Raw genomic sequence first — 15,638 nt, forward strand, 5'->3', positions numbered from 1 at the left:
GAAAATTGGCATCTTTAATTTTGAATTTTCCAGTTCACGAACTTAGTATAGCTTTCCATTTATCCAGGCCTTCTCTAATCTCTCTCATAACTTTTCAGTTTTTTAGTATAGGTCTTGAAAATATTTTGTTAAATTTATTACTAGATATATGACATTGTGATGCTATTGTAAATGGTACTTTCAAAATTTCTCGTTGCGTGCTATTGATATAAAGGAATAACTTTCTTAAAGTAATGTTTTTTAAATTATAGTTGGTGTACAACATTATATTCATATCAGGGGTACAACCCATTGGTTAGATATTTATATAACTTACAAAGTGATCCCACAATAAGTCCAATACCCATCTGACACCATACATAGTTATTAGAATACTAGAGGCCTGATGCACGAAATTCGTGCAAGGGGCTCAGCCCTCGCAGCCCTGGATTCATCTGGAAGGTCGTCCAGAAGATCGTTTGGTTGTCTGGTCTAATTAGCATATTACACTTTTATTATTATAATTATTGACTATACTAGAAGCCCAGTGCATGCTGTGCACCAGTGGGATCCTCCACCTGGCCTGTGCCCTCTCGCAATCTGGGACTCCTCAGGGGATGTCGGACTGCCAGTTTTGGCCCAATCCCCCCAGGCCAGGCCTAGGGACCCCACTGGCCTCTAGTCCTATATAATAAAAGCCCAGCAACCATAACAGCAGAACGACCAGAACAACCACTCGACCAGTCACTATGAGGTGCACTGACCACCTTTCAGTCCCTTTCCCTAGCTGGCAGGCTCCAATCACCAATGGCAAACAGGGACCCGGGGTGGGTGGCAGGGGATGCGGGCAGTGCCAGGCCAAGGCCCCCGCCCCGCCAGTCACCCCACACACAGAGGGTGACCTACTGTGGGGGTGGGGCCGGCAAGTAGGCAAGAACAGCCAACCTCTCGGTCCTTCCCCTGGCTGTCAGACTCCCATCACTGGATGGGGAACGGGGAACCAGAGTGAGTGGTGGCAGGTGATGGGACTGGCAAGCAGGCTGAACAGGTGACCTCTTGGTCCCTCCCCCCGGCCCACAGGCTCTGATCACTGTCGATGGCGAAAAGTGAACCAGGGTGGGTGGTGGAGGATGCGGGCAGTGCCAGGCCAAGGCCCCCGCCCCGCTGGTTGCCCAACACACAGAGGGTGACCTGTGACAGGGGTGGGGCCGGCAAGCAGGTGGGAAAGGCCGACCTCTCGGTCCTTCCCCCAGCCGTCAGGCTCCCATTGCCAGATGGGGAACCAGGAACCGGGGTGGGTAGCAGTGGGGGGCAGGGCCAGCTGCTGCAGCCAGGAAAGATTGCAGGCTAGGCCTAGGGACCGTACCCACGCATGATTTCATGTGCTGGGCCTCTAGTATGCATATAAGATCTTTTATTAATCTCTTCCCGCCCTCCCCCTTCCCCTCTTCCCTCTGAGATTCATCAGTCTGTTCCATGTTTCCATGCCTGTGCATTGGATGTCTGCCCCCTGGTGGTCATTATGCATCATAGCTACTGGTTGAACAGTCAGACAGTTGCTTAGGCTTTATATATATAAATTCCCTATGTTGTACTTTATATCCTTGTGACTATTTTGTAACTACCAATTTGTACTTCTCAATCCCTTCACCTTTTTCACCCATCCCCCCAACCCCCTTCCATCTGGCAACCATCAAAAAGTTCTCTGTATCTCAGTCTGTTTTCATTCTGCTTGTTTATTTTGTCTTTTAGATTTTACATATAAGTGAAATCATAAAGCATTTGTCTTTCATTTCACTCACCACAATACCCTCTAGGTCTATCCATGTTGTTGCAGATGGCAAGATTACATTCTTTTTATGGCTGAGTCATATTCCACTTATTCTTTATCCATTCATCTATTGATGGACATTTAGGTTGCTTCCATATGCTGGCTATTATAAATAATGCTGCAATGAACATATGGTGCACATGTCTTTTCAATTTACTGTTTTGGGTTTCTTAGGATAAATACCCAAAAGTGGAATTGCTAAGTACTTCTTTGTCTCTTATTATAGCCTTTGTTTTAAAGTCTATTTTGTCTGGTATAAGTATTGATTTTTCTTTTTTAATTTTCATTTTTATGAAATATATTTTTCTATCACTTTACTTTCAGTGCGAATCTTTCTACATGGGTTTGTTGAGCATCCTTATAACAGTGTTTTAAACTCTGCATCTTGTAGATTGCTTGTCTCTATTTTGTTTAGTTCTTTTTCTGGATTTTGTTCTTTTATTTAGGACAAGTTTCTTTTTGTCTCCTCAATTTGATTGCCTCCCTGTGTTTGTTTCCATTTACTAGGTAGAGCTGCTACATCTCCCTGTCTTGATAAAATTTCCTTATGTGGAAGGTGTCCTGTAGGGCCCAGTGGCACAGCCTCCCCATTTACCCAAGCTGGGTGCTCCAGATGCACCCGCTGTGTGAACTATTTGCACCCTGCTATTGCTGTTGGCATGTCAATGGGAGGGATTTACTCCCTGGACGATTGGCTGTGAAGACTGGCAGCAACTGCATCAGAGGAGCTGCTGTGCAAGGGTTGACCCCATGAAGCAGGACTTAGCTTCATCAGGTCTCTAGTGCCCAAGAAGTCTGGCCTTGAGTGTGTCACTCATAAAAGTGGTTGGGTGGTACTTCGGCATCGTCTGAAACTGTCCATTAGGTGTGCTGGCTCTGGGGCCTCTCAGGAGGTGCAGGCCAAGTTCTGCCACCACCTGTGCCCTGCCCAGGGCCTACTGGAATGAGCTACAAAGCAATCTGCAGGTGGATGCTACTTGTGCTGGGCATGGAGGTTCCCAGGAGAAGCCAAGCTGTGAACTCAAGCCAGCTGCCACTAGTGCCAGGCCTGGGGCCACTTAGCAAAAGGTACAGGTCATGCCGAGGCCAGATGCTGCTTGTTTGGCATTTGTGAACTTTTGAGAGATTTTAGGAAAGTCTAACGCATGAGCCAAGACAGGCTGTTTATATTGAAAAGCCTCTGGAAGCAACTTGAGTGAGTCCACAGTTGGATGGGGTGGGGTCTCAGGGAATCACTGAGGTGGGCCAAATAGTGTTAGCCAAGTTGACGGAGACTCATATATGGTGCCCTCATGTGCCTGCAGAGGGAAGGCTCAACAAAGGAACAATAGCTTCTGTCAGCATTCTGTCTGGGAGAAAGCTGCCTCTCCAGTTCTTGCCCAAAGCCAACAATTCAATTCCTCCCCATATATCCCTGGTGCCTTTCAAGATACTGCCCCAGTTCTGGAACCTTTGTGTGGGCCTTTTAAGAGGAACACCTAATGAGTCCAGCTGCCCTCCAATTCATTCAGCTATGCATTCTCTGCTGGCCTTCACAGGCAAAAGTTATGGGGGCTTCTCTTCCTAATACTGGAATCCTGGATTGAGGAACCTGGTATGGGGCTGGGACTCCTTGCTTTTTTGGGGTACCTCCGCAGCTGATATATCCCTCCTGTTGATTATCTGCCAAAGATGGGTGTGGGACCAGCCTGTTCCATGCCTCCATCCCTCCTACCAGTCTTGATGTGACTTCTTCTGTATATCCTTAGTTATTGGACTTCTGTTCAGCTAGACATCAGGTGGTTCTAAATGATGGCTGTCCTGTAGTTTAATTGTAATTTTGATGTGGTCATGGGAGGATATGTGTACCACATTTACCTAACTAGAAGCCATAATTTTAAAATATATATTTGCTTAGTATCTAGAGATCTTGCTAAATTCACATATCCTAATAATCTTTCTATATGGATTATTTTTGATGTTTGTATATGTTCAATCATGTTGAACAAAAAGTCTGAATGATGATGGCTTTTATTAATTCCTTATCAATTTGTATAGATTTTTTCTTTTTTTATATTATTGCACTGGCTAGAACTTGTAGAATTATGTTATACTAGAGGCCCAATGCACGAAATTTATGCAAGAGTAGGCCTTCCTTCCCCCAGCTGCCAGCACCGGCTTCCCTCTGGCACCCAGGACCCAGGCTTTCCTCTGGCACTTGGGACCTGGGCTTCCCTCCCAGCCCCAGCTTCGTCCTGCAGGATGTCCAGTCTAATTAGTGTATTATGCTTTTATTATTATAAATAGAAATGATTATCATAGTCATCTTTTCTCAGTTTCAATAACAGAAAAAAATTTAACATGTCTATTAATGATGTTTGCAAAAAAATAATGATGATGATGTTTGCTGTGGGTCTTTTGTGGGTAAAGTTTATCAGATTAAAGTAGCTTCTAGTCTTAGTTTTCTATAAATTTTTATCATGAATAGATGTATAGTATTGTATCAAATACTTATTATTTATCTATTGAGATGATCATATGCTTTTTCTTTTTTATTCCATATATGTGATGATTACATTGATTGGTGTTCAAATGTTAAAATGATTTTTCTTTCCTAAAATAAACACAACTTGTTCAATGTATTATTTTATGGCATGTAATGCTAGATTTGTTGTATTTTGCTTAGGATTTTTGCATCTATTTTCATAAGTAAGATTGGCCTGTTTGTTTTTTATAATATCCTTGTCAGAATTTTATGTCAAGGTTTTGATGGCCTCATAAAGCACATTGTTAAGTGTTTCCTCTTTTTCTGTACTTTGGAAAAGTTAATTCAAGACTGGCAGCTTTTCTTCCTTAAATGTTTGGTGTATTAATGTCATCTGAGACTGATTTTCTTTGTGGGATTTTCTAGTAGGGTTCTTTAGAAACTGATTTTCTAGTAGGGTTCTTTAGAAACTATTCAGTTTCCATTTTTCTTGTGTTTATTTTTGTAAGTTCTAGGAATTTGTTCATTTCCTTTAAATTTTCAAATTTATTGACAAAATTTTTTGTAATATCCTCCTATTATGTTTTATCCCTATAGTAACTAAAGTGATGTAGTCTTTTTTATTCTTGATTTTGGTTATTTTGGGCTTCTGTATTTTCTTTTTTTTAATTTTTTTATTGCTTAAAGTATTACAAAGGGTATCACATATGTGTCCTTTTTTTTCCCCCGCCCTTGACAATCCCCTGGCCTCCCCTACCCCCCAGTGTCTTATGTCCATTGGTTATGCTTATATGCATGCATACAAGTCCTTCGGTTGATCTCTTACCCCTCTCCCTCCTGCCCCCCAACCCTCCCGGCCTTCCTGCTGCAGTTTGACAATCTGTTTGAGACAGCTCTGCCTCTGTATCTATTATTGTTCAAAAGTTTATAATGGTCTCTATTATCCATGAATGAGTGAGATCATGTGGTATTTTTCCTTCATTGACTGGCTTATTTCACTTAGCATAATGCTCTCCAGTTCCATCCATGCCTTGCAAATGGTAAGAGTTCCTTCTTTTTTACAGCAGCATAGTATTCCATCGTGTAGATGTACCAGTTTTCTAATCCATTCATCTACTGATACACATCAGGCCAGAAAAGAATGGCTGTATTTTCTTCTTGATCGGTTTCCATCAGGGGTTTATCAATTTTATTGATCTATGCAAATCATCTATTATTGCTTTCTGTTGTATGTTTGTTCCTATTTAATTAATTTCAGCTCGCATAATTATTATTTTTGTCCTTTTATCTTCTTTGAGTTTACTTTGCTCTCCTCATTTCTTAGAATAAATGCTTGGGTCCTTGTTTTTCAGGTGATTTTTATTTCTGCCTTTGAAATCTTTTACACATGATTGAGTTATATTACACTAATTTTGATATGTGGAAACTTCTTTCTCAGTCATTTCAAAATATTTCTAGTTTTCATGATGATTTCTTCTTTGTTCTATAGTTTATTTAGAACTGTAATGCTTAATTTTCAAACTTATGTGGACTGTATAGTTATCTTTTGTTACTGATTTCAAGTTTAATTCTATACTGTTCAGAAAACATGCTTGCTTTAAATAATTTTAATACTTTTAAATATGTTCAGATTATTTTATAGTTCAGCATATGGTCAATATTTGTAAATGTCCCATGTGCACTTTAAAATTTTGTAGTTATCTATTACAGTGCTATTTATGTGTCAATTAGATCAAATTTGTTAATCATGTTCCTCAAAATCTACATATTTTCTGATTTGTCTTGTTCTTTCAGTGAATGAAAAGCAGTAGGGGGAGGCCATTAAGGTCTCTATAGTTGTTAATTTGTCCTTTTATTCTTTTTGTTCCTTCAATTTTGCTTCATATATTTGGCTTGATATTTTTTTCAGTATTGAAAATTTCTTAGCTATTATCTAGTCAAATATTTTTTCTACACCTGTGAGACTGACAAAACATCTACCAAGTCCCTGAGTCTTCCAACTGCCTCAACCAGAATTGACAGATACTTCTAGAGGAAAAGCATTGGATATGTCAGACTCACATCTCTGGGTTTTCTTTTCCTCCTAGAAATTGGCCCAATTTTTGTTTTCTTTTTTGTGAACTCCAATAACATCTAAATATATTTTTTAAATATATTTTGTCTAGATATATTCATCAGAAGAGAATAGTAATAATTTATTAGGTCACAATCACTAGAAACATAATTCTACCTTTAAATTTTTATATGCATACTTGACAAAGTATCTCTTACCTCATTCCTGAGTAATACAGGCTTTAAAAATATTTCACTCAAGGCACTTCATTACACATATTAGTAGGCAGCATTTTATTTCTATGTTGTTTTTCTAATCCCCAAACATCATCATTATTGTTATTACTAGAGGCCCGATGCACGAAAATTCATGCAAATGTAGGCCTCCCTTTCCCTGGCTGCTGGCACCAGCTTCCCTCCAGCACCTGGGACCCGAGCTTCCATAAGGCTACCAGCAGGCACCCAGGACCCGGGCTTCCCTATGGCCCTGGCTTCATCTGGAAGGACGTCCAGAATGATGTCCAGAATGATGTCCAGTCTAATTAGAATATTACCCTTTTATTATTATAGACTAGAGGCCCGGTGCACAAAATTTGTGCACAGGCGGGGAGGTGTCCCTCAGCCCAGCCTGCACCCTCTTGCAATCCAGGACATCCCTCTCACAATCCGGGACTGCTGGCTCCTAACCACTAGCCTGTCTGCCTGCCTGATCATCCTTAACCATTCTGCCTGCCTGCCTTATCACCCCTAACCACTCGCCTGCTTGCCTGATCACCCCTAACCACTTGCCTGCCTGCCTGATCACCCCTAACCGCCTCTGCCTGCCTGCCTGATTGTCCCTAACCACTTGCCTGCTTACATGATCACCCCTAACCGCTCACCTGCCTGATCACCCCTAACAACCTCTGCCTGCCTGCCTGACTGCCCCTTACCACTCTTCCTGCCTGATCTCCCCTAACCCCTCACCTGCCTGCCTGATCACCCCTAGCCATTCTGCCTGCCTGCCTGATTGCCCCTAACCGCTCGCCTGTCTGCCTGATTGCCCCTAATCACTCACCTGCCTGCCTGATCACCCCTAACCACTCACCTGCCTGCCTGATCACCCGTAACCGCCTCTGCCTCAGCCCCTGAAACCGCAACTTCATCTGGAAGGACATCCAGAATGACGTCTGGAAGATCATTTGGCTGTCCGGTCTAATTAGCATATTACACTTTTATTATTATAGATTATTATTATTATTTTAGTCAATGCTTCCTTGCTATTTCTCTGGGATAGTAGATAATTTATTAGTCTCCATTTCACTAATATTTCAGCCTTTCAAGAGTCCTTGCTTTCTTGTAAGAATTTTAGTCTAACTCCCCAATTGTAAGTGATCCAAAGACTTCATCTCTTTTCCCTTTGTGAATGTAAATACCCCAGCCCCTGGTTATTACTGGGTATGATAACACTTCAAGGCTGCCAGAGGGTTAACTTATATGTTTACTGCTTTGGCTGTTAACAACATTTTTGCTTCTGACACTTAAGAATTTATCTGTCTTGCCCTGACTGGTTTGGCTCAGTGGATAGAGTGTCGGCCTGCAGACTGAAAGGTCCCAGGTTCGATTCCAGTCAAGGGCATGTACCTTGGTTGCGGGCACATCCCCAGTAGGAGGGTGTGCAGGAGGCAGCTGATCGATGTTTCTCTCTCATCGATGTTTCTAACTCTCTATTCCTCTCCCTTCCTCTCTGTAAAAAATCAATAAAATATTTTTTTAAAAGAATTTGTCTTGTGAGCCAATACATGCTGCTTTTAAAAGTATTGCATTATATTCAACATTTGTAAGGGTTTATATTGAGATGGACTAAGGATAGTCTAGTCTGCTATTTTGCTGATACTGTTTATCTAGTCCTATTACTTTTTAGGAAATCACCAGAATGATACACTCCTCTAAGCTTAAAATTTATAATTATATAAAGCAATAATGCAAAATGTTTGTCTCTAATTGTTTCAGTTAGCTCTGACCTGATTGGCTATGACCAATTTAACTCCCTGGTCTTAGAAAGGCCCTTTCAGTGCAGCTTTTAGTGTCTTGGGAGAGGCCATTAAGGGGAGCATAATTACAAAATTAGGTTCACCACAAGAATTAAGATTACAAATCCAGATTATCAATCAGATTCAGAATCAAGATATAGAGAGTAGGTACTGTTTCAAGATTAATCTATTGGAGCTACCATTTATTATTAGGCCAACCCCTCCTTTTTTTTTGTATTTTCTGGGATCTGGACTTTTACAATTTGGCAATCACACACACAGGTTTCCAGTCACTCTTTTCATTCACCCATTCTAGTCTTGCATTACAACTATTATTTTATCAATATGGCTCTTTCTAAAGTCACCCACAATTTCCAATATTATACAGATAACTACTCCCTTCCTCCTTTAAGTGTCCCCTTTTGACTTTAGTTACCCTACAATCTCCTGGATTTTCTTCTATCACTCATTGCCCTCTTCTGTCTTACCTTCAATCATGGAATACCTCAGGGCTTATTTTTGAGGCTCTTCTATTTTTGTTCTTTAGAATATCATCTAGTCTCTCACTTTTAATGTCACATATATTCTAATGGTTGCCAATTTCATATTTCCAGCCCTAGCCTGTCAAATTCATATATTCTACTCCTTAATTGACATCTTCACTTGGCTATCTATACATTATCTCAAAGTTAATTTGTTTGATCTTCCACTGCTATTCTTAATGGCAACATTATCCACCCACTTGATTAAGCCAAAACTTTTATTTTCCTCAAACTTCATTCACCAAATCCAGTCATGAGGAGGAAATCCTATTGGTTCTACCTACAGATATATTTCAAATCTGTCCAATGGCCCTATTAGGTGCAAATATTATTACTTTCATTGTGTAGTTACACAAGCAGAGATTAAGAGCACATGTTAGTAATTTGCCTAAGGGTACACAGCTTTTATGTAAAGAAATCTTTATTTCACATCCACTATTTTTCCAATGAGAACTTCACCCTCAAAGAATACTTGTAAATAAATTAGTGAACAAATTGATCTAGGTAATAATAAAATCCATAACCTTGGTTTTATCAGAAGAATATTTTCTCCTACTGAAAAAAAAAAACTCTGCCATCTGTAGAGTGGAGAGACCTTTGTTACATATGAAAAGCTTTGTTACTTGTTACATGTAATATAGGGTAACCTAAAATCATCATGTGTTAATACTTCTCTTTTTTCTTTATTGATTAAGGTATGACATATGTGACCTTATCCTCCCACTGCCCCCGACCTCCCCACTCATGCCCTCACCCCCCTAGGTTCTGTATCCTTTGGTTAAGCTTATATGCATGCATACAAGTCCTTTGGTTGGTCTCTTCCCCTTCCCCCCACCCTCCCCTGCCTTCCCTCTGAGGTTTGACGGTGTGCTGGATGCTTCTCTGTCTCTGGATCTGTTTTTGTACATCAATTTATGTTGTTCATTATATTCCACAAATGAGTGAGATCATGTGATATTTATCTTTCTCCAACTGACTTATTTCACTTAGCATAATGCTCTCCAGATCCATCCATGCTGTTGCAAATGTTAGGAGTTCCTTCCTTTTTACAGCAGCATAGTATTCCATTGTGTAGATGTACCACAGTTTTTTAATCCACTCCTCTGCTGATGTGCACTTAGGCTGTTTCCAAATCTTAGCTATTGTAAATTGTGCTGCTATGAACATAGGGGTGCATACTAGTATATCTTTTCTGATTGGTGTTTCTAGTTTCTTGGGATATATTCCTTTAAGTGGGATCACTGCGTCAAATGGGAGTTCCTTTTTTTTTTTAATTTTTTGAGGAAACTCCAACCTGTTCTCCACAGTGGCTGCACCAGTCTGCATTCCCACCAGTAGTGCACTAGGGTTCATTTTTCTCCACAGCCTCGTCAACACTTGTCATTTGTTGATGATAGCCATTCTGACAGGTGTGAGATGGTACCTCATTGTTGTTTTGATTTGCATCTCTCAGATGATTAGTGACTTTGAGCATGTTTTCATATGTCTCTTGGCCTTCCTTATGTCTTCTTTTGAAAAGTATCTACTTAGGTCCTTTGCCCATTTTTTGATCGGGTTGTTTATCTTCCTTTTGTTAAGTTGTATGAGTTCCGTGTAAATGTTGGCGATTAAACCCTTATCAGCGATAACATTGGCAAATATGTTCTCCCATGCAGTGGGCTTTCTTGTTGTTTTGTTGATGGTTTCTTATGCTGTGCAGAGCTTTTTATTTTGATGTAGTCCCATTTGTTTATTTTTTCTTTAGTTTCCATTCTTAATATATAAACATAGTTTAAGAATTTAAGACAATGGAAGATAGATAACTTGGCTTTTAGAACTCCCTCTTTTTCCTTTAAGGATATATGGCCCAAAACCTATTGCATTCTTTCTCTAGGCTTTTAGCCCACTTCTTCTCTTCCAGTAGGGGTATTCAACAAGAAAAGCTTGCCAAGCTATTATTTGGGCTTCTATACTGTCAAATTTTATTAATAATCAACATTTCTCAACAAAAAAGTCAAGAGGACAGAGCATAGGAGAGAACCTCCACAGAGCCAGTATATACCTTGATGATATAAACTAAATATGGGTGATATTTTGAGATAAGAATACTGTTTATTTTAACCAATTAGGAGTCATTTTAAATGCTTGAAGTAAATGCATCTATTGTTAGTAGGATCAGGGAAAACAGTGGATTATCATCATTGGCAGCTTTTGTACATGATGAAATCGATTAGACAGTTATCTTTTCAATGGTAGAACCGCTCTTCCTGAATGAAGTTAGAGTGCTATTTTATTGTGTGTGTGTTTTTCCCCCAAAGATTGCTTTGCATCATAAAATCCTGGCAACGTTATTTGTGATCTTAATGAATTTTTAGTGAAACCCATTTGACATTTTTTTGGCATTAACTTCATTTCTAAGCCTTGAATGTCATTATCATTTTATGAACTTCTCAAAATCAATTTGACTTAGAGTTTATTTTATACTTAGAGACTTAACTATCTTTTTAATGAAATTCCTTGTACGTTCACTCAAGTGCTAGAGGTCTTTGTAACATTTGGTAATTCTAATGTCTTTGGACATAGTAAATTTTTGTTTTAATAAAATATGTGAGTATATCTTCTTTGAATTCCCACAGAGCTCTGTACCATGGAATGTGGTAGCCATGGAGTCTGCTCAAGGGGAATTTGTCAATGCGAAGAAGGCTGGGTAGGACCAACATGTGAAGAACGTTCCTGTCATTCTCACTGTGCTGAGCATGGCCAATGTAAAGATGGAAAATGTGAGTGTAGCCCTGGATGGGAGGGCGACCACTGCACAATTGGTAAGTACCACTATACTTTAAACAAAGTAAATTGGATTAATTGGAGAAAAGCAGTCTAGTGAGTCAATCACCAGGCTTCTCATAGAATTTGAGGTTGAAGGAGAGAAGAAGGAGGGTTAGCCATAGTTTGAAAGTGTCATTAACTGGGAGGTTTCCTCTTTTGTTGATAATATCTTACTTATTTCTTGTGTCATTTCTTTTCTTGTTACTTCAGTATTCCTTTTAGCTTTCAAGTACTTTGAGTTACTCAAATGAAAGGTGATACATTGGAATAAAGTGTCATTGGTTAATAAGAGTTCTTTTGTGAAGGTTAACATTCACTGCCCACTTTTCCTTTTGAAAAGTATAGGTTTTTCTGTTGAAAGCACTTAGAGGCAATTTTATTAAATAGGATTACTTCAACAGGGGCCATTCAATCATTACGCACTGTCTTTAATGAATATGAGGAAGACACCTCTGACCTACCATCAATAGAACATCTGTGTTGAATTGTTTATTGGATAGCATAGAGAGTTTGTACTGAATCTGTCATCCCTTGTCACCAATTTCACTAATTTTCAGGATGTTGCCTGGAAGAACTTTCTGTGGGTGTGAGAAAGCCTATGTAATAATAATTAACCTGTCATGTGGTCTTCACACTATAAAAAACTAATAATAATGAAGGCTTCAGTTTTAAACTACTTTATTTTTCTGGAAAAAATATCAAAGCCCTTGATACACACACTATCTGCCACAAAGGTTTCCTGCAATACATAGGGACAAGTATGATTCCCATTGTTCAGCTAAGGAAAGTGGGTCACAGCATGTTCCAGTGGCATTCCATGAGCACGCAGAAAATTCATGCAGAGCAAAGGAAGCATGGGGTTCTGAACGCCCAAGTCATTGCTTATGGGCTTTTCCCCTCCATGACACTGTACTCCAGCTTCCATTTTTAGGTGAAGGTATTTTGTTATAGTGGTTGGAACTTGCCAAAGTAATGTATAATATAGATAATATATATCATATAATCTTAATAAACTGCATTACCACTCTAATAAAGGTACAGTAAGTCTTGTTCTGTGACTGTGGAAAATATTTAAGATTCGTTTAAAAAGTGGTGAGGGTGAGGGTGAGATTCATATGCAGCTTAAGTAATTACATTCCTGCACTACAGTAAGTTTATTGGCTTCACATAAGAGGATTTAAATATTGTGATTACTAAAGGTGGTTACTTCAGAACTTCCTTCTAAGCATGTTGCTAAGAAGAAGTTCTATCTAGCTAGTGCTCTTTCACAAAAGTTATTACTAAAATGTAAAAATGCAGTTGTTATAGTTTTAATGAAATATAAAACTTTTTTAAGGAAGCCTAATAGAGTTTCTTGCAGAAAAGCCATTAATATCTTTCCCTGAGAAAATATGATGCCCAAACTACATGGGCCAGTGTACCAACTTTTGAGCTGCAGGCATTCTGCAGTTCATAGTTTGCTGTTTTCCTTCCAGGCAACAGATGGTAAACCATTAGTATATGTTGTATAGCTTTGGTCTCCCAGAAATTCATTTAATCACTCTTTTCCCCCCTTTTTAGCTCACTACTTAGATGCTGTTCGAGGTAAGATTTTTCTCAGTAGTTTTATAACAGAGAAATATGTTAAATGAAAAATGTGCATGTGGGAAAGGAAGGGTTGGTGTTTTGTTTTTTTCCTTTCTCTTTTGGCAATTCTAAGTATAATATTGTCAAGTTCATGCTATAATAGTCAGATCATAAAGTATTTTGTTTTAACAACAAACAAGACTCACTTTTTGCCGTATCATGTAAAGGAGTAATGGATGGATAAGCAGTTTTAAGAACTTGTTTTTCTTGTTTTTTAGGGATGTGTGTGTGTGTGTGTGTGTGTGTAACACGTAACACATACAGGTAATTATTCAATAAAGTAGGCTTAGGCAGACAGTTGAACTTTTTTAACATAACAATGTAGCTCTAAGTCCATGTATAGTGTCCTTACAAGGTTAGAAGAATTATCCCTCTATAAGTACTCCATCATTCGCCCCCCCAGTGATCTGCCTTTGATAGAGATAGTTAAGAGTTTTTTGTCAGATATCCTGGTGCCTTTTATTACCTCAGCCTCAGAAGGTTGAATACATTCCAAATTATTCCTAAATTCTCATATCCTTTTTATATCCATGAGAATGGAAATGGATAAAATCCATTCTTAAATCTATATATGTTCATCCTATACCAATTCTTGAGGAATACACACACACAGTTATGTGCCGCATTGTAATGGTTCAATGATGGACCACATATACAACAATGGTCCCATAAAATTATAATGGATCCGAAACATTCCTATTGCCTGGTGACATCATAGCCATCATAATGTGTTAGTTCATGCATTACTCACATGTTTGTGGTGATGCTGGTGTAAAAAACCTGCACTGCAAGTCATATAAAAGTAGAACAAATACAATTGTAGTAATAGGCTGTACCATCTAGGTTTGTGTAAGTATGCTCAATGATGTTCTACAACAAAATTGCCTCATGATGCATTTCTCAGAACATACTCCTGTTATTAAGCAGTGGGTGACTGTATGTATGCACACACACACAAACACACACACACACAATAGTTGGTCCTCCATATCTGTGGGTTCCACATCTGCAGATTCAACTAACTGCAGATCGAAAATACAGGTTGGGGTAGAAGTAAGTTTGCAGTTGTTCGTATGGAAAATAATACAATAATTGCTAAATAATAATACAAGAATAAACTCTGTGTTTCATGTATTCACAACTGTAAACCTACTTTTGCCCCACCCTGTATTAGAAAACAAAAATTTCTGAAAGTTGATTCCTAAACAATAAAGTATAACAACATTTACATGGCATTTACATTCTATTAGGTATTATAAGTAATCTGGAGATTATTTAAAGTATATGGGAGGATGTGCATAGGTTATATACAAATACAACACCATTTTATATAAGGGACTTGAGCATCCTCAGATTTTGGTACTCCTGAGGTCCTGGAACCAATTACCCACAGATACTGAGGGACAATTATATATATAATATTTTCATATTTTCTAGCAGCCATCTGTCAATTCATTTTAAAGGTTTCTCTTCCTCTGGTCTGTTGATAGTTGCTTGGAAAACCATTTGGAAGGAACACTGTGTTGCATCTACAGATTTCAAAAAATAACACTTTCTTTTGCCCTTTATACTTATGGAATTTTCTTACAAAGAGATTAAATGAAAATAATATTGATTAGACTATCTCCAGTAAAATCCAGATCTGGTCCGGTATTGCTACTGGGAAAATTTCCAGAAGCTCTATACCTTTATTGTTGTGTCTGTTCATCTGCCCACTGAGCACTTGGTACATGCACAGTTGCCCTTTGGAATAGCCTAACTCTGAACTACTGGTAGAAAGAGAAGGGAATCCCTGAGAAATTAAAAGTCTAAATAGAGACCATTGCCAATGTTTGCAGTTTATCAATGGATAGAAGTCATTTAAACATAACAATTTTTTCTTGACTAAATTTATCTAGTTATTCTATAGAATTCTGAAAGTCTAAATTTGACATGCATTAATTCCATAAACATTCATTGTGTACTTACTACAGGCATAATATTATGCTAGCTTCTGAGAGAGATACCAGATAAGTAAGAAAATCAATCTTTAGTCCTAAGATTAATAACGATCTTAAAGAGAAAAAAATGAATAGATGTAAAGCAGCTACAGCAGTTTTTATGTCACCATATGGGCAAACAATGGTAAAGTCTGAACTGTAGACCAATATAACTAAGTCCTAAAGCCGTGCATCCCAAGGAAAAAATCCACACAGACTTGAAGTAGTTAGGGGATATTTTCTCTTCATGGAAACTGCTGCCTTTCTCCAGCTTATTGGCCATAACTACATTCAGCATCATCCATCCAGTTTTGATTGAGATGAGGAGATACATTTTTTCAAAAAGAA

General features: G+C 38.7%; 1 protein-coding gene across 3 annotated transcripts in view; it reads left to right on the forward strand.

Annotated features, from left to right (window-relative positions):
- TENM1 (teneurin transmembrane protein 1) overlaps positions 1–15,638 on the forward strand; it is a 596,847-nt gene that overhangs the window by 399,598 nt on the left and 181,611 nt on the right. For all 3 annotated transcript variants that reach the window (XM_023756535.1, XM_023756543.1, XM_023756550.1), the window contains exons 12-13: positions 11,496–11,681; positions 13,246–13,269. In XM_023756535.1, the coding sequence (XP_023612303.1) occupies positions 11,496–11,681; positions 13,246–13,269 (210 nt within the window). The remainder of the gene's footprint in view (positions 1–11,495; positions 11,682–13,245; positions 13,270–15,638) is intronic.

The sequence above is a fragment of the Myotis lucifugus genome, unplaced genomic scaffold (genome assembly GCF_000147115.1).
Source record: "Myotis lucifugus unplaced genomic scaffold, Myoluc2.0 scaffold_2, whole genome shotgun sequence".
NCBI lineage: Eukaryota > Metazoa > Chordata > Mammalia > Chiroptera > Vespertilionidae > Myotis > Myotis lucifugus.